The sequence below is a fragment of the Castanea sativa genome, chromosome 6 (assembly GCF_040712315.1).
Source record: "Castanea sativa cultivar Marrone di Chiusa Pesio chromosome 6, ASM4071231v1".
NCBI lineage: Eukaryota > Viridiplantae > Streptophyta > Magnoliopsida > Fagales > Fagaceae > Castanea > Castanea sativa.
Window position 1 is genome coordinate 21,092,925 of NC_134018.1, and position 26,548 is coordinate 21,119,472.

The 26,548-nt window shown below is 37.4% G+C and overlaps 3 protein-coding genes across 3 annotated transcripts; all 3 read right to left on the reverse strand.

Moving 5' to 3' along the window:
- Positions 1-1,551: 1,551 nt before the first annotated feature.
- Positions 1,552-2,460, reverse strand: LOC142639631 (uncharacterized). The gene has a single exon (XM_075813781.1). The coding sequence runs from the start codon at positions 2,458-2,460 to the stop codon at positions 1,552-1,554; it is 909 nt and encodes a 302-aa protein (XP_075669896.1).
- A 5,408-nt stretch (positions 2,461-7,868) lies between these two features.
- Positions 7,869-8,827, reverse strand: LOC142639633 (G-type lectin S-receptor-like serine/threonine-protein kinase At4g27290). The gene is made up of 3 exons (XM_075813782.1): positions 8,708-8,827; positions 8,519-8,633; positions 7,869-8,290 (listed from the first exon to the last, which is right to left on the reverse strand). The coding sequence occupies exons 1-3, from the start codon at positions 8,825-8,827 to the stop codon at positions 7,869-7,871; spliced, it is 657 nt and encodes a 218-aa protein (XP_075669897.1).
- Positions 8,828-16,207: 7,380 nt separating this feature from the next.
- LOC142637857 (G-type lectin S-receptor-like serine/threonine-protein kinase At4g27290) lies at positions 16,208-24,619 on the reverse strand. The gene is made up of 7 exons (XM_075811810.1): positions 23,338-24,619; positions 23,035-23,157; positions 19,153-19,310; positions 17,460-17,670; positions 16,891-17,128; positions 16,664-16,814; positions 16,208-16,519 (listed from the first exon to the last, which is right to left on the reverse strand). The coding sequence occupies exons 1-7, from the start codon at positions 24,617-24,619 to the stop codon at positions 16,208-16,210; spliced, it is 2,475 nt and encodes an 824-aa protein (XP_075667925.1).
- Positions 24,620-26,548: the final 1,929 nt, after the last annotated feature.

The window sequence follows — 26,548 nt, forward strand, 5'->3', positions numbered from 1 at the left end:
GTGTGCCTGCAACGTTTATCCACTTTATGGTCTTTGGAGTAGGTTCGCCCCCTTTGGATTTATATTAAACTCGTCTACTTTATAGACTTTGGTGATAGGCATGTCCACTTCGTGGTCCTAGACTTGTCTACTTTGTAGACTTGGTAATAGTTTTTGCCCAGTTTTGGATTTAGCAGTGGACTCGTCCACTTTGTAGACTTCGTGATAAATTCGTCCACTTTGTGGACTTAGTGATAAATTCGTCCACTTCGTGGACTTAGTAGTAGACTTGTCCACTTTGTGGGCTTAATAAGGTCGTCCACTTTGTGGACTTAGTGACAGACTTGTCCACTTTGTGGACTTAGTGATAAATTCATCCACTTCGTGGACTTAGTAGTAGACTTGTCCACTTTGTGGACTTAATAAGGTCATCCACACAACAAATACGCCAATCATTTCTGAATAAATTCCTCTTATTATGATGAATGCATATATATAAGTAGAAAATTGTTCCAAAAAAAATCAACTTTAGCCCTTTGGGCTTAAAAGTACTGTAGACAAAAGTAAACTAAGATAAATGACTAAAGGAAATAAAATAAACTGGGAATGAGGAGTAGTGTTCTTCATACTGTCTTATACTGGTAGTACTTCGTAAGATGCTCGGCGTTCCACAGATGACGTAGCTTCTGCCCATCAAGTGCCCATGACGTGATTCTTTCCTTAGCCATGACGTGATTCTATAGGGTCCTTCCCAGTTTGGGCAGAGCTTTCCTTGTGCGGGGTCTCTGTCAGCACCCATCACTTTCCTCAAGACGATTTCTCCCACTTTGAAGTCTTGGTGTTTGGCTTGGGAGTTGTAGTGTTTGGCCATGAGGTCCTCATATTGTGCGAGTCTCTGTTCAGCTATTGCTCTAACCTCGTCAACTAGATCAAGCTATAGACATATGGCCTCGTCGTTCCTCCACTCGTCGTGATTGTCCACCCTGTAGCTTGTGAATCCGACCTTAGCTGGGATGACCGCCTCACTTCCGTATGCCAGTTGAAACGGAGTTTCTCCTGTGGGAGTTCCGACTGTCGTCTTGTATGCCCATAGTACGCTGGGTAGCTCTTCTAGCCATACACCCTTTGCCCCCTTGAGCCGAGTCTTGATGATCTGAAGCAAGGATCGGTTCATGACCTCAACTTGTCCGTTGGCTTGAGGATGGGCATGGGAGTAGTAATGGTTCTTGATTCCTCACTGTGAGCAAAAGTCTCGAAAGGAGTCATTGTCAAATTGCTTACCATTTTCTGAGACAAAGACTCTTGGGATTCTGTACCTACAAATGATGTTCTTCCAAATGAAGCTCCATACGTTCTTCTCAGTGATTGTGGCCAAGGCTTTAGCCTCTACCCATTTGGTGAAGTAGTCTATGCTGACTATTAGGAAGTTCAGCTTTCTCACTACTATTGGGAATGGGCCCATGATGTCCAACCCCCATTAGGCGAATGGCCACGGAGCGATTATTGGGGTCAACTCTTCCGTCGATTGTCTGATGATGTTGCTGAACCTTTGACATAAACCTAGGCGTTCTTCTACATTGTCGGCCCATAATATCCAACCCGAATCAATTTATGCACGAATGACCGCAACCCTGAATGGTTGCCGTAGATTCCCTCGTGTACTTCTCTCATGACATAATCCTCTTCTTCAGGGCCTAAGCATCTCAAGTACGGTCGTGAGAAACCCCTTTTGTACAGGACGTCCTTTATCAAGACAAATCGCACCGCCTGAACCTTCAGCTTTCTTGCGGTCTCCTTCCCATTAGGTAGCGTGCCGTCTTTCAAGTAAGAGACTAAAGGAGTGGTCCAATTGCTTTCAGAACCTATCTCTTGTACATCGATAACATCTATCACTGGTGAGAGCTGAATAAAGGAGAGTACCTTGTTGGAGGTGATCATGTATTCTGTTGATGCAGCCTTGGCAAGACGGTCGGCTTGCTTGTTCTCTCCCCTTAGAATTTGAACAATCTTGGCCTGCAACTCATTTACCCTTCTCTTTGCTTGCTCCAAGTACTTCTTCATCTTTTCGCTCTTACATTTATAATCACCGTTCACTTGGTTTGTGACGATCTGGGAGTCGCAATGGATAACCATATTCGTGGCCCCTACTGCTTTGGCAAGATCTAGTCCTGCTATTAGGGCTTCATATTCCACTTCGTTGTTAGTTGTAGGGAAGTTGAGACGAACCTTGCATTCAATCTCGTCACCCTCGGGAGATTGAAATACGACCCCTGCTCCACCAGCTTTTCTATTGGACGATCTGTTCGTGTATACATTCCATTGGGGATACTCTGCCCCCTGGCCTTCCTCGTTAGTGAACTCTACAATGAAGTCGGCGACCACCTGTCCCTTGATGGCAGTATGTGGGCCATATGGTATGTCAAATTCACTTAACTCTATTGCCCATAACGCCATACGTCCGGCAGCTTCAGGACTGCTCATCGCTCACTGTAAGGGCTTTTCAGTTAGGACGATCACCGTATGGGCTTGGAAGTATGGCTTGAGTTTACAGGTTGCTATGACTAGAGCGAAGGCGAGCTTTTCCATTGGAGGGTACCTTTCTTCTGCACCATGAAGTGCCCGACTAGTGTAGTATATGGGGCTTTGCATCTTGTCGTCTTCTCTGACTAAGGCTGCACTGACGGCGGTCGAGGAGACAACCAAATAGAGGAACAATTCTTTTCCCGGTTGCGAGGGACTTAGCAGCAGTGGTGAAGTGAGGTAGGTCTTCAGGTCCTCGAATGCCTGCTGACATTCGACCGTCCACTCAAAAGACTTCTTCAGCGTGCGAAAGAACGATAGACATTTATTTTATCCGTCGCTCTGGATACAAATCTATTAAGCGCGGCAATCTTGCTGTTAAGGCTTTGTACTTTTTTTTACATTTTTAGGAGGTGCCATTTCTATTATAGCCCGGATCTTGTCCAGGTTAGCCTCAATACCTCTTTGGGACACCATGTATCTTAAGAATTTTCCCGCTGTCACTCTGAAGGCACACTTGCCTGTATCAAGCTTCATGTTGTAGGAACGAAGAGTGTCGAAGGTTTCCTTGAGATCCTCCAAGTGATCGTCTTCCCTTTGGCTTTTCACTAGCATGTCGTCAACATATACTTGGACATTTCTCCCAATCTGCCATTCGAACATCTTGTTCATGAGCCTTTGATATGTTGCACCCGCGTTTTTTAAGCTGAATGGCATGACCTTATAATAGAAAAGGCCTTGGCCAGTTATGAATGAAGTCTTCTCCTGATTAGCTTTGTCCATTTGGATTTGGTTGTATCTTGAAGATGCATCCATAAAGCTCAGCAGCTGGTGTTGAGCCGTAGAGTCCACCAAGAGGTCGACCTGCGGGAGGGGGTTAGCTATCTTTAGGGCACGCTTTGTTCAGGTCCGTGAAGTCTACGCACATTCTCCATTTTCCGTTGCTCTTCTTGACCATCACGATGTTCGCCAACAATCAGGGTAGTAAACTTCCCTAATGAAACCTACCTCTTGTAGCTTGCGGACTTCTTCTGCCATAGCCTGGTCTCTCTCTTGGGCAAACACCCATTTCTTCTGACGGACAGGTGGAAAGGAAGGCGATACATTCAACCTATGCACCATGATTGACAGGTCGATTCTTGGCATGTCTTCTTAGCTCCAAGCGAATACGTCCCGGTTTGCTTTAAGGAAAGTTGTGAGCGCTTGGCGTACCATCGGGTCTGCAAGGGTGCTAATCTTGGTTGTTCGTTCTGGTTGGGAATCGTCAAGAAGTATATCTTCGAGTCTTTCAACATGCTCTGTCACTGTCCGATATTCTTCCATGCTCATGGCTTGGAGGTGGTCATCCATTTCCATCATAGCTACGTAACACTCGCGTGCAGCCACCTGATCTCCTCGTAATTCCCCTACTCAATAGTCAGTGGAGAATTTGATCATCAGATGGTAGGTTGAGGTTATAGCCTTCCACGAATTGAGAGTGGGCAATCCTATGATGGCGTTGTAAGCTGACGAACAATCGACCACGAGGAATGTTACATTCTTAGTGATCTGCTGGGGATAGTCGCCTACAGTTGTAGCCAAAGTGACAACACTAAGGGGGAATACCCTCATCCCTCTAAAGCCAAAAAGCGGAGCGTTAGAGGATGTCAGCCGAGCTGCCATTGTCAACTAGAACCCGGTGCATGTTATAGTCTCCTGCTTGTATGCTAACGACAAGTGCATCGTCCTATGGGTGGTGAAGACGTCGTGCATCTTCTTTCGAGAATCCAATAAGGGGGTTTTCGATCCGCGCTATCTTGGGTATGGAACCCATTAGCTAGATGTTCTGAACCATCCTAAGGTAAGTATTACGGGCCTTTTTTGTCAACCCAGCAGTCGCAGTGCCTCCTATAATCATTCTTATATCTCCTATGGGTGGTCTAGGGCGCTCGTCCTCCGATCAGGGAGCCTGTTCCTATGGTGGGTCTGTTATTTCCTAGCTAACGAACCTCTGTAGCTTTCCTTGTCTAATAAGAGCTTTTATTTGTTTCTTCAATTTGTAGCAATCGGCTATGTCGTGGTCGTGATCACGATGAAAGTGGCAATATTTGTCCCTTAACCTCTTGTTAGGATCTCCCTTCAGCTTACCAGGAAAGGTCAGGGTTCCTTCATCCTTAATTTGCATCAACACTTGGTCGATCGGGGCAGTTAGTGGGATGAAGCTTATGAACTTCCCCGCGGGTGGTTTGAAGCGTCAGTCCTCCCGTCGTTCTCTAGTTCTAGCCATCTTCCGCCCCCTGTTCGATCGTACATCTTCCTATCTTTCCCTTTTCTTGGGCTTCTCTTCTCGGGCCAATAGTGCATCTTCTGCATTCATGTACTTGGTCGCCTTGTAAAGCACCTCTGACATGGTCTTCGGGTCGTTCTTATATAAAGAAAATAAGAACTTATCCTTCCGTAGTCCATTGCTGACTGTCACTACGAGTATCTTGTCGTCTACTTCATGGATCAAGAAGGCCTTCTTGTTAAAGCGAGTTATGTAAAACCTCAGTGTCTCGTCTTCTCAATGCTTAATGTTCATCAGGCATGCGGTGGATTTCTTATACCTGTGCCCCCCGATGAAGTGCGAGGCGAATTTGGCGCTTAACTCCTTGAAAGTATCAATGGAGTTGGGCGTGAGCCTACTGAACCAGATCCTTGCGGGTCCCTTCAACGTGGTGGGGAAGGCTCTGCACATGATTGTGTCTGGCACCCCTTGAAAGTGCATCAAGGTCTTGAAAGACTCCAAGTGATCAAAGGGATCCTTGGACCCATCATAGCTTTCTACTTGCGGCATACGAAACTTTTATGGAAAGGGGAATGAACTGACGGACGCTATGAACGACGAGTCAGTTCGCTAGACTAGGTGATCAAGATCGTTGGACACCCGTCCTTTGAGGGCGTTCATCATGCAGTCCATCCGCTCCTTCATCATCTGCATTTCAGCGACTATGTGAGGTGGGACAGTATCAATGACAGATGGCCGGCTTGTGTCTTGTCTTTCTGGCCTGCTTGGGGCGTTGCTACCTTCTGGCCCTTCTTAGTTCCTTCTCTCCGCGCTAGTTCCTTCTTGGTCTTCCTCTTGAGTGTTAGCACCCGCGTTCCTTTGGCGCAATTGTTCTTCCAAATCCTGGTTTTGTTTGGTGAGGCATTCCATAGCGGCAGCAAGAGTTTGGACTTATCTCTCAAGTGTCGTCGTGCGTGGTTCGTTTCCTTGAACGTTTTTTGTGGTCGTCATCGATCGAGTGAGTACCATGCAACTCTTTGCCTGGGAAGCAATAGCACGGCTTTACAAGTTGCTAAATTTCCCACAAACGGCGCCAACTAATGATGCCGAAATTGTCAATAGATCACACGGTCCTCACGTGCTCCGGATGAAGAACCTTCACAACACAAAAACTGAAGACCTTGAGAGGAGTACTAGTGTGGTACCAGCCAAATACTCTCCAACGGTCAAGTTAGAGAAATCTCTTGTTCACAACTTTAGAGTGTCAGAGCTGGGGTGAATTATGCGTACCTTGATTTATGAGGGTTTAGGGGTATTTATAGTAGTATGGGGTTGACATCCGTGCCTTGGCCAAAAGTTCTTTCCTTATAGGAGAGAACCTCTTGGATTTTGTATATCTCCTAGAATTCTTTTCCTTGTAGGAGTCTTCTTGATTAGGGTTAAGTGTGCGGCGCAAGAAGCCTCCTTATACACGTATGTGTGGAGATCAAGTAAGGCCACATCAGACTAGACGGAGGTTCGCTAACCTTCTTCAGCTTGTTCTCGTCAGCTTATGGCTTCGTCCCTTTGTTAGGGTCGTCAGCTTATGGTGTCGTCCCTTTGTTAGGGTCGTCAGCTTCGTTATGAAACTGTAGACTTCATAATGTAGTCATTTGTGGCAAGCGATGCTGACGGAATTATTGGATTCGTCGCCTTTTATCCTCGTTATAGTTTAACTACAAAATTATCCTTATAAAAAATAATCAAAAAATAGTTTCTCCATTCTCACTTCCATTGGTGGAGTCTTGTTTCGAAGTGATATGTCTTGCAAAGAATTCTGCACATTTGAAATAAAGAACGAATACATATAGACTGAAGTCTTAAGTCTCAACCAAACATGGAACACTTTCTATGGTGGATTGGACTCTGCCGATCGAAGTGTACTGATGACGATCAATTCACTCATATGATATAACCTCAACTATTAAAATATTTTATCCCATCTTTAGTAGTTTATACTTCATTTTGTACCCTATCAATTGCAGTATATACTAGATTTTTTTTTCCTTTTGTTATTTTATAAGAACAAAAATGTGTGATAATTACGATTGATGGAATATAAGCTCAAAGAGTGTGGAATATGAAGATTTTTATACAATCTCACATCCATATTGTAACTCACTGACTTTAATTTATTTAGATAGGATTGAATTTGAATTTATATTTACAACTAGAGAATCACATTTATACGAGAATTTTACCCTATGCTCCCCACTGATTGGTGCAAGATAAGGTAAAAACAAAAAAAAAACAAAACAAAAACATTCAATAAACGATTGCCAACAAGAGATTGGAAAAGAAATTTGTACTTGAAATATTGAATAGGGTCGATTTGTGATGGTTGTTATAAGATCAATCATGCTTCGTTTTACTACAAATTTTCACTAATCAAAACTTTTTTTTATTTATTTTAAAGATGGGTTACCTTCTCGATTTAGCTTCATAAAGACACATATCATCAAGCATAGTCCGAGGACAGTGATTCCAAAAGATATTACAGAGATAACTATTATCCACACTCGTTCCTTTCTTTTCGGTTGTACGAATACCGCCGCAACCATAAATGTGATATAAATAATTAGCATCAGCAGTATGAAATATAATTTTCTAAGATCATTTTATCATTTTCACATAATTTAGTTTGACATATTCCGAATAACTCCCTGTGCTTCCACATGCTTATAATTCAATAGGTCTAATTTTTTGTTTTTTTGATATGCAATAGGTCCAATTTAAATTTTGAAATAAACAAAATTTTTTTTAAACAAAATTCGATAATGGAGATTTCAACATTGAATGCCTCCATTGGAAATATCAAAAGATGTCAATTAAGCTGCAAAACACAAAATGAATCATACAAATTTCTTAGACTAATATAAATGCACCTATATGGAATTCAAAGGCAGCCATCCTTATGTAAATGTCTTGTCCCTTTCCATTGAACTCTCTTATATATCAATCAGTTCAATATAAATAAGGACAAAATTTAATTACAAAATTGGTTGTAGTTTAAAGTTATAACTTTAGTTAATATCATTAATATTATTACATATTTAGAAAATCAAACCATTGGATTACATATCCTTTAGGCTCTTATATCAATCAGTTCTCCAAACCAAAGTATGCACCCACTTCCTCCTCCTCTGATATCCAGAGTTGCATAACCTGTACAACTGCAGTTTTTCACGCAAATATTGTTGCATTCCTTAAGGTCCATGGTCCTGTTATGCCACGACATCCGTGTGTCTGGCAGTTTAAATCCAGAGTATTTTAGAAAGCCATCTCCATCCCCACAATCCAAAGGTGTCTTCCTTACACATCCATTTGACCAATCAGTTGCATTCCAATCTTGTGGAGATTTTGGCACAAATCCTCTCAAGCACCCACAAAGTGGGGAATTTTTTATGTTACAACTACTGAATGCACCACAAAATGCGTATGTCTCACATTCATCCACTGGTACTGTTGAGTAGAGGCTCCAACTCTGGGATCGATCCAATTGAAACGCTGCAGTTTCCCATCAGGAATTACAACCAACCTTGAAACAACTGAGTGGTTAATATGATGAAAAATACAATAAGTCTCCACGGGATTAGTAACAAAATCTAATATAAAAATTCAACCCACTGAAATGGAGATCATTCCAATGTCCTGGCCGATATATCACTGCAGGACCCTTCCACATAAGATATTGAGGTTATCCATTATTAGGATCAAGTTGAACAGTATAATCACCTCTTAAAGGGTCGTCAGTGCTCTTCCATGATGTTAGTAAATGGTTCAAGCACGTTACCGAGTTATTTCCATACTTCATTCCGGGAATTAACGTATCGCTTGGATGATCAAAACTCTGCCAGAGGAAAATTTCCGGGTCATCCCATATTACAAGGTTTCCTACTTTCCTGTATCCAGAAGCTTTGCAACCGGATTGGTTGCTGATCTTGATGAATTGGAAGACCAGATGGTGTTGTTAGCTTCATCCAAAAGGACAAGAGCTCTTTGGTCCGCAAGTTTCAAAGCACCCGATGTATGTTTAAGCGGCATATCTCTATTGGCAAACCATACCACTGTCCTTGGAGAAAACTTCTTGTACCATATTCCTACATATCGACTCTTGGAATTTCCTGGGCTACAGAATCCCAGCTCAAAATTCCCACCAGACGAAACTAGGTCTTACCATCTCTAATTGACTGAGTTGCAACAAGGGTGTCCAGTGCACTGGCATTGGAGTTTACAAAGATGGAGAATATAGAGTAAGACTACGATAAAGGCTTGCATGGGTTCCCTCATGCTTCTCATCCAACTACAAAAAACTCACAGGACTGGCAAATAGAAAATGAAATGCAAGGGGCAAAGAAGCATTCAAGCTTCCAAGTCATTCATATTGAAACCTTGCGTGACAACTTATATAGAGGGCCTCCTATATATGAATTGAATTTCAATTACTTCATTCTTCACACATTGAAGAGTATGGGAATAAAGTGGATAATCAGATAACAAAGAAATTGTGGATAATCAAATCTTTTTGGAATATTTATTTATAAGATAAGTATCACTTCGAAGACCTAAATATCAAGAAAAATGGATTAATTTTTAGAATACGGATTAAAAATGCATCTAGGTGCAATTTCTAGCTCAAAAATCCTCAAAGAAGGAGTTCAAATTAGACCAAAACTCAAACGCGGACCTGGCACCCAAGAGGGCCATTTGGCACTCTTGGAGTGCCGATTGGTACATGGCAAGTGCCGATTGGCCAAAAGTTTTAGCCCAGCCCGGGGACCTCCTGATTGAGATAAAACCTATCTTTTTTTACTTTTTTAAAGATAAGGACGTGTTCCAATTTGTATCTGATCTCATTCAGCTTATTTTTTAAGCATCTTAATCTCTATAAATAGAGGGAAAAATCAGAATTAAGGGCTCTTCTTTTCTGACTTTTCTACTCCCCTTACATTAAAGACGTTTTAAAGGCTTTTGCTTTAGGAACTTCTCTTTTGGTAAGTAAAGTATTTTAGACTTCAAAGAGGTGAACAAACTGCTTTGATTTCTAAAATATTCTTTCATTTGAAGAGCACGCTCATCCAAGAGGTATTTTGTTTTCTTTTCTTCTTTCATTAATTAATATGTTGTTGTTTGTTGCATGAATGTGATTAGTATGTTTTATTATGCCTTGTTCTTAATACATAGTTGTCATGCTTAGATACTTTGTTTTCTTTAGATGATTGTTTATTTTAATTCTTTCTCTTTGAATTCAAAATCTGCTGATGACCATCAAAACTTAAAAAAAAAAAAAAAAACTCAAAAATGATTTGTATTTCCATTAAATATAGATCTGATTTTTTTTTTCTAAACTTAAAACCGATCTGTATTTTCATTAATTACAGATCTGATTTTTTCTAAACTCAAAACTGATTTGTATTTCTTTAAATACAGATTTTATTTTTTCTAAACTCAAAACTGATCTGTATTTTTGTTAAATACAAATCTGATTTTTTATTATCTCAAAATAGATTTGTATTTTCATCAAGTACAGATTTGATTTTTTTTTTTTTTTAAGTTTTCTTTGTTATAAAATTGTAGATTTTGAAATTTCAAAGAAGGGATTGAAAGTTAGGTTAAAGTCTTTTAAAAATATATATATATATATATATATATATATATATATATATATATGTGATGCATGCATAACAAATTTGTCTCATGAATGTGAATCCTCTTTCAAAAGTCATTTTTGTTTGTTTCCAACAACATATCTAATTTTTTTACAAACCGAAAATCATTATTTTTAACTTTTCAAAACCAATCTGATTCTTTTTAACAAAATCTTTTTTCTTTTTTTAACTTTACACAAAACAAATCTGATTTTTATTGATAAAATCTTTCTTTTTACCTTTTATAAAAACATATTTGATTTTTTTTACAAACCAAGTCTTATTTTTTTTAATTTTCAAAACATATCTAAATTTTCTTTAAAAAGAGGATATTATTCATAAGGCAAATTTATTTAAATTAATTTTGTCAAGTGTTTTTCATTTGCATTATACCATATCATTCAACATCATGCAAAAATGGTATATTGGTCATTAGAGTCTAGAAGACCAGACTCTGTTTGGGTGGAATGAGTGCATAACACTTTTCCATTCCGTAACCTAGCCCCCGAGCTTAGGATTTTTGGATAGGTAGATAAGTATTTTGTCTTTTAATTTTGGTAGATTGTAACTAGGACCAAAGTTTTGTATTCTTTTGCATAGATTGTAACTTGGATCAAAGCCTTGTAAGGTTAATTTACCAAAATTGTATTTTTTTTTCTTTATTCAATCAATGACATTCAAAGTATTTTGAAAATGTAATTTGTATTTATTTTTTTTATTTTTTCGTATAAAACATAAGTGGCGACTCCACACCACTACCTAAAAGAGAGATGCCTTTAAGAGCACCCCTTCCCTTCCAAGAGAAGCGCGGTCTCTCACAGTCACGATGACCTCACCACAGGAAAAGAAGAAGGTATGAGTGGCGCTACACCACCAGCGGAGTAAGTGACGGAGATTGAACAAGTCATGGTAGTTAGAAAAACACCGTGAAGAAACTATAGCCTTCAACACACTGGCCCGCTAAAGCGCCTCCAAGAAACCCACAAAAAAAAGTTCCTTGTTCACCCATTCCTTCCAATCTGATGATGTGCCGAACCCAAACTCGAAGTGGATGGGCACGGGTCATATATCCCCTTAATGAATGGCAAGATTAAGGATGGTGGAAGTTAACAGAGTCCAATAAACCTCAGTATCACACCGCTCTAGCGCACACAACCCGGTAGAGGAGGAGAGTAATCACCAAGTACCATCAGAAAATGAGAGTGAGTGTCATACCATGGGTCAATGAGAGGAGGGCACTCGCTAAGTAGCGACTCACTTCCTCCTTCTTGGAACGATCTGAATTGGAATGGGGAGCCTCTTCACCCTTCGTGACCTCCACAGATGGGTCATCGACGACAACTTCTTTCCCTTTATGTCGGGATGAGCATTCACCTTTTGGTGGAGAAATGATTGACGGATTGTAAAGGAAAAGGCGATGGGAAAGAAATTTGGGAAAGGTGGAACGGTGAAGAAGGTAGGGGAAGAAAAAGAAGGGATTGTGGGAAGAGTAAGATAGGGGTAGCGTGAAGAAAAGAAAATAAAGGGGTTGAGTTGAATAAAAACACTAGGAAGAGAGGTGACGGATTAGCCATCAAAATAGGTGTCACATTAAATGAAGCAAAGAGGGTGTTTCAAAATAACTGCTAAACTAGAAAATTTGAAAAGACAAGCCTGTTCGCAAAAGAAAAGTGAATAGGATGGGGGTAATGTGGGGACCACTGTTTCTAAAATCCTGCGAAAGAAAACTAAAAGAGTATTCGCATATGAATTGTAGGAGTAATTCATATGCTCAAGGGGCTGAATGTTGATGGCCACTTTTTGACAAGAGGCCCAGTGGCAGAAGAAGCCCAACAATAAGTGAAATGAGAGGATGATGAAGGGCAAAATAGCAAAAAAATGAGGTAACAAGCCCAGTGGGTTGACATGGCAAGAATGATGGCCAGTAGACCTATAAAAGTTTTTTAAAAAAATTTAAAAATTTAAAAAATTAAAAAAAAAAAAAAGTAGTGTGCCAAGGAAGCCCAAGGAATGAAGTGGTAAGCCCATGAGAACAATGAGAGGTAAAGAAGAAGTAAATGGGCTGAGAAAGCCCATGGAATAAAGTGGTAAACTCAGTGGGCTGACATGGCAGGAATAATGGCCAACAAGCCTATAAGAGTGATAAGAGGTAAAGATGTAGTAAATGGGCTGAGAAAGCCCAAGAAATAAGGCAATAAACCCATGTAAGTAATAAGAGGTAAAAAAGAAGTAAATGGGCTAAGAAAGCCCAAATGAGAGAGGTAATAGGCCAATGGGTTGACACAGCAGGAACATTAGCCAGTAGGCCCACAGAGGTAATAAGAAGTAAAAGCAAAGCAAGGCAGTTCGGGAGGCCCAAACAGAGAGGTAGCAAACACAATGAAGCAGTATGGTAGGATTAATGGCTAAAAGGCTCACGACCATGAAGAGGAAAGATATAAACGCAGGCCAGCAAGCTATAGAGGCAAAAGCCCTTACCTGGACAATGCTCGGCCCTCGCCTGGACAATGCCCAGCCCAAGAAGGGATAAAAGGAAGAAAACACAAGCTTAAAAGCCCATGCATCCTTAATGCCACAAAGGATAAGCACAAACTAGAACATGCAGCAAAACCAGACAATGCAAGAGCAGCAGAAATGACATGAAAAGCAGAATGAGACAAATATAGACAGAGTGAAACTTGCACAAAGGACCAGGGCATCACCTACTTGTACCCAGCCAATACATGGGGGGTGGGCCATGGGTCAATGTATTCAGAGGGTGTGATTTGGCAATGGGGAGAAAGGAGGTTTATTTTGGGGTTTCCACCTAAGCATCTTTGGGAGAATGTCTTATTGGGATGACATTTCACCCAAAAGAGGTAAGTATGGGCTAGGACCACTTGATGCAAACCATAGGAGTAGGTGTAGAGAAAGTCTCAAATCCTTATCCATTGTGGTAAAATAGAAATGGAAAAAGGTAAGAAACAAGAAAAGTAATTTTGTCTGGAAATAGAGAGTGGTGCACACTCTGGGCAGAGGTAATGGCTGGACAACTAGCTGGTTAGTGGGCAATCCTGGAGAGATGCCCACAAGAAGCAAAAAATGGTTAAGGGTAAAGGGGTAAATCCCATAATGGCAGATGGTATAAAATGGGGTAGCCATGAATAGTAAAGGGGGAGAAGGAGGAGAGGTAGGAAAGAATAGAGAGGAGAAAACATGGAGAGGAAAAGAAAAGATAAAAAGACTAAGTAGTAAAAGGAAAACCAGAGAGAAAGTAATATGGTAGAAACAGAGGCATGCATCAATAGACCACCATTTCTGCCCCTCTTAACATTCCCACTCTCTGAAGGATGTAAATTGAAGCTCAAACTATTTAGGTCATTTCTGCAAAACGAGTAACTTCTATGGCAAAAGCCTTTGTTGAAGTTACTCGTATTGGAGATTGGTTCCCTTATTGGGTTCGTTCTTGCTAAACAACTTAACCCACAATCTAGAAAACAAGTTATTTTCATTATACTTACTTACTGGTACAATTTATACTGTTTAATTAGAAGTTACCAAGTTGTTTACCCTTTTTTGCTGTAGTGTTATTTCTGCTTGCTACATTACTTTGCTGTAACTTTGTTAATTTTGTTCACGGTGTTAGCCATATTTAGCACGTTTTATTATTATTAGTTATCCAACTGTAGTATATTCCTGCCGTAAAATCTATAACAGTGACTCCTGCTCTGACCACACCTAGTGTCCAACCCATAACACTCACATCAGGATGAGTCTACATCGAGTAAGCCTGACTTGTGCACAAGTTGGCCTAAAGCGTAGTCTTAGCAAGACCGCTTCAAGCCTAGCAAGGCTAGTCCCAACTCTCTTACTCCAGACTAACGAGCCACAGTGCAGCAGAATGGGTCAGGGCCCAACAATACAAAAAGGCCCACACATCGTTAAGTGATGAATGGAAAATACTGACGTGGTTAACAGTCAAAATAAAATATTATTTTCATGCCACATAGATTGTCACTTGTATTGCCACATCATCGTAAACTTTAAAAAGGAAAAAAAAATAGTGAGGACTAAAAACTTAGAATTTTCTTTTCCTTTGCTTTCTCAGTGACCATTTTGGGGTTAAAAACCCAAAACCAAAGACTCAACTTCATTCATTTTCCCATATTTTCCCTGCAACCAAACGCGGAAAAAAAATAGAACTTCAAAGCTCATGGATCCATTCTTAAATCCCTATTTCTAGGTTAAACAATAAAACTTAGCATGTGGTGGAGTGGAGAGTAGCAACGGGATTTCTCTACCTAGTTCCTTCTATCTTTATTCAATGGCTAGAAACTCATATGGAGGAATTTTATTGGATCTACGGCTTTTAATTGATATTTGTGTGGGTTCACTTGCCAAGGAGAACTATGGTTTCCTCCTAGCTAATAATTCATATACAAAATACAAACTATGTATAGCCACCCAAAACCACAACACCAAAAATTTCATTTTCAATTCTCCTATGCAGCAAAAACGAAAGCCAAAACCACGTTTTCAATTCTTTAACAAATCACCTGCCCGAACTCCCTCACAATCCTAGTTCCAATTTTCTCAACAACAAGACTTTCCCACAAAATGGAAAAACAACATCAATGAGGCCCCACCCCACCATCCAAACTTGCTGAGTTTTTGTTGTTTTAATTTGGGGATAGGGATATCATTAGCTTCAAAGTTTGGTTTTTTTCTTTTCTTTTTTCTTTTTTTTACATGTTTGGTTGCTAGGAAAATATGGGAAAATGAAGGAAGTTGAGTTTTAAGTTCTAACCCCAATTTGGTTCCTCAGAATTCAAAAGGAAAAGAAAATTCTGGGTTTTTAGTCCCTAACTCTTTTATATAAATATTTTATGATGATATGGCAGTATATGTAGCATAAAAATATAATTTTATTTTGATTGTTAGTCACGTTAGTATTTTCCATCAATAACTTAGCAGCAGAAATCATTTGGCACAATACCAAAAGGTTAGAGACTAAATTGATACATGTGAAACACTAGGGACTAAATTGACATTGAACCTAAAGGATAGGGACCAAAATTCTAATTTATCCTATAATATATAATATAATATAATATTAGGTTTTATTGTATGCGCTACGTGCGTGGTCAAAGACTTTTTGTTTTTAAAGTCATATTCTACATTCATTACAATTTAAAGTTCACGTATTTGTCCAATGAAATTTATGTACTTGATAATATCCAAAATAACCAAGAGTGCAATGAAACCTAGCACAAAAGAATGAACAGGCCGACCCACACATGAATAGTGATTTTAGAAACTATTTAAGAGTTCATTTTGTTGTGCTAGGTCTTGACACACTTCTAATTATTTCGGTTATTAGCAACTATGTAAATCTCATTGGATAAATACATAAACCTTGAATTGGGATTAATAAAAATTATGACATTTAATAAAATAAAATTAAAAAGCATTTGTGCATGCACATAGCGCATGCGATGAGGCTAGTATACCATAATTATCGATTTTGTTTTTCGTTGAACTTCCCTACAAGCAATGAGAGTGGAAAATTCATATACCACTAATCAATAGAGCATACGTATAAACATAATTAAACACCAGACAACATTATTTTATATTTGAACACTACATACACAATTTTTAAAATTTCACATGCATTTTTTACGCTTTTATTGATGTCAACATTTAAAACATGAAAATAGGTGATGTGTATGAACGATGTAAACTAAAGAGTATGAGAATCAATACATATAAATTTTACAATTTTTAGGCATATACTTTAACGACCCTCTTGCAATGTAATTGTTAGTCCATTGTTTGAAGTTGAACATCCTTCTTGCTTCCTTTGTGAAAAATCCACTCTTGGTACATACCTTTCATTCAGAAAACCAGGCTCTTTAGGCTGAGGCAGAACAGTGTCACTGCTTAACATCAAAACCACAGTACACATGGTAGGCCTATGTTCTGGACTTTTCTGCACACATAACAGGCCCACATGAATTGATCGTAACATTTCAGTTGGATTGAACGATTCCCTAAATGATCCATCAATCAGTTCCAATGGTCTGTCCTCCTTATATAATCTCCACGCCTGAAAGGATTTAGATCATTTGTAAAAGTTTAGGGACAAGAGAACATATATTGAAGCCTAAAAGACGGCACAATAGGACCAAACTCACTCAGCCGAAGAATGAGAAATGAAGAAACCATAGTTGTATTTCTTGACATCACTTACATGCCCAAGAAGGTTAAGCATGTGGTCTGGATGATAGAATCTCCTGTTCCTCTTCCCACTCAATATCTCCAATACCAAAACACCAAAGCTGAACACATCAGATTTTATTGAAAACAGCCCATCAATTACATACTCCGGAGGCATATAACCGCTGCAGAAAATGATTGATTATATCAACATATTTGTGGATCGTGATTGCAAATTGGAATTACAATATGTATTCTTACTATGTGCCAGCCACTCTGCTTGTCTGTGCTTCAGTTTCATCTCCTCCAAATATTTTAGCCATGCCAAAGTCTGAAATTTTTGGATTCATTTCTTTATCCAGTAAAACATTGCCAGCTTTTAGATCTCTATGGATAATTCTAAGCCTAGAATCATAATGAAGATATTGTAGTCCCCGAGCAATTCCGTTGATAATGAGGAAGCGCTTAGGCCAATCTACTAATATGCTTCGTTCTGGATCTGCATGTTTACGCCCAAGTTATTCATCCTGGGGTTGTCAATTATATAAATAGTCATATAAGTTCAATCAATAAGGATGGAACTGTGGACTTCTGATACAAGTGAGTTCAAGTGGCAGCAAAGGTGACAATGATAGAAAATATTTGGGCTGTTTTCGTAGAAATATTGGTTTAAATGAAACAGTAAAGAAAATGCTAGTTGGTAAATTTACTATCCAAATTATCTACGAAAGAGTGATCAGTCAAAACATCAATTCAACAAGAAGTTGGCGAAGTCTAAAGCACAATGCAGAGAAAATCTTCTATATGCTAAGTTAATGAGAGAGCCAAACCAAAAATAAAGGTGTCCAAGCTCTTGTTGGGCATATATTCATATATCAGGATCCTCTCTTCATCATGAATGCAACACCCTAAAAGCTTGACAAGATTTCGATGCTGAAGTTTGGCAATGCAAAACACTTCATTCATGAACTCATCAATTCCTTGTGTGGAATATGCTGATAGCCTCTTAACAGCTATTTCTTGTCCCTCTTCTAATATACCCTGAATTTCATTTGCTTGAATCAGTCACAAATATGTTCAGTTACTTGTATATAGTGTTAGTAAGTATGCATTCGTGTTTATAAATGGCTATAAAAGATCTATCTGCAGAAAAGACTTATCCCTTCAGCCTTGATGACTTTATGAACTACATAATAAAATATAGTCTATGCAAACATTGATTTCGTATTTCTCCCAAAAAAAAAAAAAAAAAAATATCACTCCTTTTGATTAATTACCAATATATATGTACATGCACAGTTCAGTTTATTATAAATTACATGTGAATAAGTTCAGCGCTTGATACTTTCTTCAAAGAGTAAAGTGCTATTGAAAACTCAGGTCAGTGCAAAAATTGGATGTAATATCACATATAACATAATTAATTGGGGATTACGCTTCATGAAGTAGAGGCCGTGGCGGAGTTTTTTTTTTTTTTTTTTTTTTTTTAAAGGAGAGTCAAGCCAAATATATAAATTATTTAAATACACAAAATAACACACACGTTATATATATAATACTTAGAGCATGTCTTTAACATGATTTAATTTACACACAAATTAGGTTTTTGTACATAAGAAAATAATTTCATCAAGTCATTTTTATATAATTCAAGACATATTCTTTCACTAAGTAACGCGTAGTTAATACTTTAAAAGAAAATTTAAAATAATAAATTTCACTTTTATATGCATTACCATATACATGGCAATATGTGGATTCTAGTTGGTTTAACTGGTAAAGTCTCTAATAGTTGAATAAGAGACTAGGGTTCAATCCCCACCTACACCTAAAACCGATTGGTATCTTGATCTAATGATAAAATGCTATCATTAGGAGCGGACGCCATAAGTTGAAATTTTCTAATATATATATATATATATATGGCAATATAACAGAAGTACAATACTAACAACGCTAAATCAAAACTCTATTTCTTGGTAGATTCCAGTTAATTAGCTCAATTAGTAAAGTCTCTGATAGTTAAATAAGAAATTTGGAGTTTAATCTCCACTTACAATAAAAATTGATTGGTGTCTTGGTTTAATTATAAAGAGGGCGATCATCAAAAGCAGACGCTATAGATTGAAATTTTATCACCAAAAAAAAAACACAGAGTTTAGTTCCAAAAATGAAAAAGAGATTTTACTAAAGAAATTATGTTCATAAGTTTGGAAATTGATGTTTAAAATACTGATAAAAATTTGATGAGTCATATATGGGAAAATAATTAATTCCAAAAAGAAAAAAAGAAGAAGAAGATATTAATAGTTTAAATGAAGGACAAATTTTAGCTAAAAAATGAAGGGTCCATTGACTACTATAATTTACCCATAATTAAATTTTTATCCAATTTGAAAAGCCGGAGTGGGGTCCTCCCTTTGAATATTTTCCTACACCCTTCCCGACTAAAACTTAATTTCAATAAAATAAAATAAAAATAAATAAAAAGGAGAAGAAGAAGAAGGGTTTCTAGCTAAATACCTTGTAAACTGGTCCAAAGCCTCCTCGTCCAAGCACATTATTAATTGAAAAGTTATCTGTGGCATAATTTATTGTAGCAAAATCAAATGATGGTAGCTCTAAATCTCCATTCTCTCGTCTATAGGTGAAGGATTGTTTTGGGGTGTGCAAGATCTTTCCTGCAAAGTATTGAGCACATTTGAACTATCCATGCATATTTAGAGGAATATATATTGAAGTCTTAAACTACCGTGGAAATCTTTAGTCTTTATTAGCTGGATTCTGCCAACCAACGTTTACCGAAGTGGTACTCTAAAGGGAAAATGCAAAATTAATAAATAATTTTTACAAACTTATGTCAATAATTACTATGATTGGTGGATTTTAAAAATATAATAAATAAATATAGAATTAATTTTTCGTGATTAATGATACGCTAATTTGTAAAGATTATGGTGTAAAGTTATAGTTATTATTCCAATTTTTTTTTTTTTTTTTTTTTTGGGTTTTTCATTTAGATTGAATAGATTCCATAACCACATAAGAATTTTCATGCATGATTTTCATAAAAGTAATGAATTTGAGTGGAGCATTTATAAAATTGTATATTATATTTGTAGTATATATTTGTAGGGGAAATGCTAACGAATGTTCTTAGGACATTCATTAATAATTCATTTAAAGATAGTTTTTATAGTAAAAGGGGGAAAAAAAAACAATTAATATTTTGACAGCTTTTTTTATTTCCCATAAAAATGATGTTAAAACTTTCCTAAAATAGACTGTTAACCAATGCCCTAAGGGCACTCGTTAGCATGACCTATATTTGTATTAGAACCTCTTCTCTATCCCTTGTATGTGTATTTTTGTTTCTATATTAAAAGAAAATTGTCTCACATTGTTTAATAGAGTGTTACGTATAGTAGAATTTGTCCCACCTCTCTCTCTTAAAAGTTACCATGACTCTTAAGAAGAGTTTATGATGTTTCTTTATGTTAGAATTCTATTTCCTCCCTTATGTGTGTTTGTTTCTTAAAAAAAAAATGTTATTTTTTTATAAGATCCAGTTTAGCTTATCTCTAGTACTTTTTTAACTGTAATCTCCTTTCTCATTTTTCCTACTTCACTTTATATTTCACAAATAAAAACTTGACATATGTATACCCATTTAATTCAAATATACTTTTTAGCTTTTTTCTTATTTAATTTCATAAAATGAATAAAAATCTAAACCACCCTATTAGCCACCAGCCACCACCGCTGCCACCAACCACCTTCACTGACGTCATCAACGGTTAGCCACCGCTTTTGCCTGATTTACACACCGCCGAAAACCCAAGCCAATCCCAACTGCCCCTCTTAATCCCATCAACCACCATCACTCCATCAAGGTCAGTCATGATGCCGTTCTCTCTGGATCTGTAGCAGTACCACCAAGGTCAGTCACGTTGGATCTGAAGCACCATCACCAACCTCCAACGCCACCACAACCACAAGACATTACTATCATTCTATCTCTTTAAGATCAACCACCAAGCAAAATAGTAACAACTATAGCTAGCAAAAATCCAACCAAAATAAATCTAAGAGGAGTGAATGAGAGAAACAGAGGGTGAGAGCAAATTTGCTGCATGTTGTTTGGTCAGAGCTAGGGGTGGCAAATGGATGGGTTTGGGATGGGTCTAATTGGGTTAGGGTATATAAAACTCATTTACCCATTAGAACCCATTTAACTAATTATTTCTAACCCAAATCTAATCCAACCCAATTATTTTGGGTAAACCCCAACCCACCCAATTACCCAATTATCAAAATTACTAAAATGCCATTAAAGTGAAAACCCCAACAATTTTTTAGATTCCCTTTTCCACTCTCTCTGGTCTCCATTCTTGGGATTAAAAAATTCTACATAAGCACATCCACATCAGCAATTATATTAAAATCCAAATAAAATATTTTTTTTCTATTTTCTCTCACTTTCTTGGCAGCCAAACAGTGCAACAAATACAAAAAAAATGTCATTTCAAACTCAAAACTTTCCTGGAATTTTGAAAGCAACTATCCTTGAAACAAATAGAAATTTTTCTAAACCAACAAAAGAGAAAAATGAAAGCATCCTTATCAATTACTCCATTCTTAAATTACCCAAATTTAAAATAAAATAAAAATTCAAACCCAGTATTTGTTTCACTTGGCGATGCTTCGGTGGAGATGACGGCGAGCCAAGTCTGGACTTGGCGATGAGCCTTCACATTTTGGCGGTGATCTACTCGAGTTTAGGGCGGTTCGAGGAGGCGATTCCGGTTCTGGAGCGGGCCATTCAGGTTTCGGATCCTCCTAGAGGCGCCAATCACGCGCTCACGGCGTTTTCCAGTCAAATGCAACTCAGCGACACGTTTTCGATCACTCAATCGCTTGCTATGAAGAAAGGCTTAAGATCCAAATCGAAGCCTTGGGCGACACCAATCCACGCATCGGTAAAACTTGCAGGTTTGAATTTTCGTGCTTTGGATTTGCTAAATGTAGATCGGATTGCTATAGAGAAATGTGTTTGTTGTGCCTCATTGTTCTCTGTGAGAGCTAGAGAGAGAGCGAGAGGGAAGAGAGAAGTGTTTGGAGGCCAAGAAAATGAAGGAAAATGAAAACACTGAAACTAAAACGTCTGAGGGGTTTTTTTTTTTTTTTTTATGGGAGGCTGTGTTGATTTTTGGTATATTGTTTTTGGGTCAAATGGGTCCCAATGGGTTTTTAGTTAAAACCCAATAATCATTGGGTCTAATTGGGCTGATGCCCATTTAACCCAACTAATAATTGGGTGATTTTTGGTTCAATTAGAGTGGGTGGGTTCGGGTGGGCAAATGGGTTTGAGCAGAGCTCAGGAATCAATATATATATATATATATATATATAAGCTTTTTTAAAATTTCCAATTTCTTTAATAGCCATGAGTTACTGGTGATTGAGGGTGTTCATGATGTTTGTGCTGGCAGCGGAATGGCCATGTTGGTGATGCCAGAGTTCCGTGGTGGTGCTAAGATGTGTGAGGAATTTTATTTTTATTATTTTAGGTAAGTGAAATAAGAAAAAGCATAAAACATGGAGTTAATTAAATTGGTGGACACATGGCAGAATTTTATTCGTGGTATATAAAGTGGTATAGAGAAAGTGAAACAGAAGATTTAGACTCAAAACTCATTACTATTTGCTATTGTGTATTTAAAATAAAAGAAGACCTCTAATCAAAAAATTATTGAAAGTAAGCCCAACCCTTTTACAATTATGTTAGAAACTTATTTCCTTTTTAATGCTCTTTAAAAGGCTACGATTTTTTAAGGGGCCAATATATTAATCTATCCCACACCTCAACTTATACCAAATTTTACAATAAGCTTTGTTTTTACCTTATGATTGTATTACCGCACTTACATTTGAGACTACCAAGGTTCCAAGGATCCAAGTGTACTTGCTGAAAAATTAAATTTATGTCTACCAATCAAAAGGCAACGCTTAAGTACATCGTGGATTTGTACGAGCATTTGGGTGTCTATAGAGTTTTTCAGTAAAGAGTCACATCTACATGAGAGTTTCAGCCAATCCTCCGATTGATTGGTGCAACCATGCTGTACATGGAAAAGAAATAGAGTGCCTAATTGGCAAAAGACATGGTAAGAGAAACAGAAGCATCCTATAATCATTGACAACGTGCCATAGGAAAAGAAATTTGAACTAGAAATATGGACCAGAATTGATCTGTGATGGTTGTTGTAAGATCAGTCATGCTTCATTTTACTATAATTTTTCACTTGTTAAAAGTCGAGGTTTAAATCTCTAAAAAATGGCTTTACCCACATATACACTAAGTTAGAGTAAAATCTCATTCTCGTATAAAAAAAAATGAGTTACCTTCTCGATTCAACTGCTTCACACATGTCATCAAGCACAGGCAGAGGAGAGCGATTCCAAAAGATAATGCAGAGATAACTATTATCCTCACTCGTTTCTTCAATTTCGGTCTAACATAAACCGCTGCATACATAGATTCAATGTAAAATATTAGCATTATCAGTATAATAAATAATTTATTGCTATCATTTTCTCACATATTTTATTTATACATATTCCAAATCACTCCCTATCGTTCCATAATGGTTCTAATTTAAATTTTGAATCAGACAATTTTTTAAGACTAAGATAAATGAATCTTACGTAATTCGGAGGCAGCCATCCTTATGTAAATGTCTTGCCCATTTTCATTGAACTCTCTGATATCAATCAGTTCTCCAAACCAAAGTATGCACCCACTTCCTCCTCCTCTGATATCGAAAGTTGCATAAGCTGTACAACTGCAGTTTTTCAAGCACATATTATTGCATTCCCCAAGGTCCATGGTCCTGTTATACCAGGACTGCCGTGTGTCCGGCAATTTGATGCCAGAGTATTTTAGAAAGCCTTCTCCATTTCGACAATACAAAGGCATCTTTCGTACACACCCATTTGACCAATCAGCTGCATTCCAATCTTGTGGAGATTTTGGCACAAATCCTCTTAAGCACCCACAAACTGGGGAATTGCTAATGTTGCAACTACCGAATGCACCACACATTGCATATGTTTCACAGCCATCAACCGGTATTGTTGCATAGACACTCCAACTTTGGGCTCGATCAATCCAAATGAAGCGTTGGAGTTTGCCATCAGGAGTTAAAACCAATGTTGTAACCACTGAGTGGTTAACAAGCTGATAAAAATAGTATGTCTCCACCGGATTAGAAACAAAACCATTTTTATAAAATGGATTCGGTTTTAAATTAGGCAATCCACTGAAATAGAGACCATTCCAATGTCCCGTCCGGTATATCACTGCTGGACCCTTCCTCATCAAAAATTGTGGCAATCCATTAATATCGAGATAAATAGTACAATCAGCACTTGAAGGGTCGTCACTGCTCTTCGATGCAGTTAGCAACAGATTCAAGCCTGTTACCCAGTTTTTTCCGAACTTCATACCGGGCAGAGCCGTATCGCTTGGATGATCAAAACTCTGCCAGAGGAAACTTTGGGAGTCATTGTCATTTCCATCTCTCACAACAAGGTTTCCTGTATCCAGAAGCTGTGCAATGGGATTGGTTGCCGATCTGGATGAATTGGAAGACCAAATGGTGTTGTTAGCATCATCCGAAAGTGCAAGAATTCCCTGGTCAGAGAGTTTCAAAGCTCCAGATGTATGCTGAAGTGGCATATCTCTATTGGCAACCCATACCACTGTCCTCGTAGACAACTTCTTGTACCATATTCCAATATACCGACTACTGGAATTTCCTGGGTTAAAGAATCCCAGCTCAAAATTCTCACCGGATGAAACTATGGTCTCACTATTGCTAATTGACTGAGTTGCAAGAAGGGTGTCTAATGCAGTGGAGATTACAAAAATGGTGAATATAGAGTAGAGCACAATAAATGCCTGCATGGGTTCCCTCATGCTTCTCATCCAAGTGAACCTATACAACTAACTCTCAGGACTGGCATAGAGAAAGTGAAATGCAGGGGCCACAAAGGCATTCCAGCTTCCAAGTCATTCATTATTGGAACATTGCATGAAAATATTGAAGGGTAAAGTAAAGCATCTCCTATGAAATGCAAGTAGTACTTCATTATTCAAACATTGAAGAGTAAATGATGCCAGAATTCGTTTCATTTTTATTTGTTTATTTTTTGTTTTAATAAAGCTGTCACCATTATTATAATCTGAATTGGTAAACATAACAGGAAATTTCGTTCTACTAGCACAGGGGACGCTGGGTGACCGAGGTAAACAAATATATATTAGTACTGCACAACTACGGCTTGAATTGTGTATTGCAGCAGAATCTGAACTAGATCAATACACTCATGACTCATGAAAGACTTTGACCAGTGAAAAGCTCAAAGACTCTGCAATACACGGAGCACAAGGGGAAAATGTCCTGTGTTTCCGTAACATAAGTCCTTTCCTTCACGTGAGGGCTAGCCCACGCAAAAACATAATAATGCTTCCTCAAGCACAAGGCTAGGGTGGACTTGTTTTTGAAAAAACAAGAGTAGGTTCAACAGGCATGTGGTGTACCTACTCCAGGGTTATTTTATATGACACTCGGGGTTCGCAAAAAAGGCTAGGGCTCTCATTAGTATTTTACATAGGCAGTGGCAGCCAGGATGTTGTGTCGACCTTTAAGTACTTTATAAGTTTATATAAATTAATATTATTTAAATTGTCCATAAATTTATATTTTTAAAATTAAATTATATATTATTAAGTATCATGATTAAGATTAAAAAATTATTAACAGACAAAGTGTCTGTTTGATTAGCTTATTTTTTATCACTTATTTTACTGTTTATTTTATTTTTGCTACTATTTATGTGTTTCACTACACTTTTTAATACTATTCATTGGTGTCACTGTATTATTTCAACTAACATTTACTTTTATCTACAGTACTTTCAACAAAAAAATTTTTAATTTCAGCGAAATAAACAGATCTCAAACAGGCTCAAAAGATGTTTAAAATTACAAAAACAATAGGTGAATGCCTAAAAATAAATTAAATAACCAATCAAATATTATGTTTTATATTTATGTGATGAGCAATGCTACAAAAAATAATAATTTTTACAAATAATCTCATAACATTGAGTTGGTAAACTCTTACTAATTTTTATCTAAACCAACCACTAATATTATTTTATAACTAACCGTTAATAGTTTGCCATTTAGGGACATGTCAATTCTTTTTTTTTTTTTGAAATTATTTGTGTACATAGACATATGGTTATATACTTATATGATATACTAAGCAATTTATATGTTATATTATAGAATACATACAATTAAACAAAACAAAACAAAAAATGATCTTAATAAAAAAAAAAAAAAAAAGAATTGAAGAGCTTTCACGTCACACACATGGCCATGGGAAGTAGATAAAATAATGTTTACCTTCGGTAGCGTTTAGTGTTTTCACCACACACATGGAGGTCATTCTCTTAGAGTATCTCCAGCAGCTTCTTTAAATTTTTATATTGTTTAGAGGGTGAACAACTACATTTACCTTTTACTTACTTTTCATATACACTTTCTAATAGACTCTCAATTATTTATCTATTTCATTTAAATATTATTTCTTCAATTTTTTTCTTTATCTTTATTTTTTCTTTTATTCCTCCTCTATTCATTCCAAACAACTATATTTTACAAATTCTTAATTGCTATATTTTAACTTATCAATTACGCTTTCAATTTATTTGATGAGAAACCCATCTAATCTTAGTTTAATGGATTTTTATTCTTATTATTCATTAACTTATAATTAATTTCCTTAAAAAAAAAAAAAAAAAAAAAAAAAAACTTACCATACCTTCCCTTAAAAAAGTCCACCAC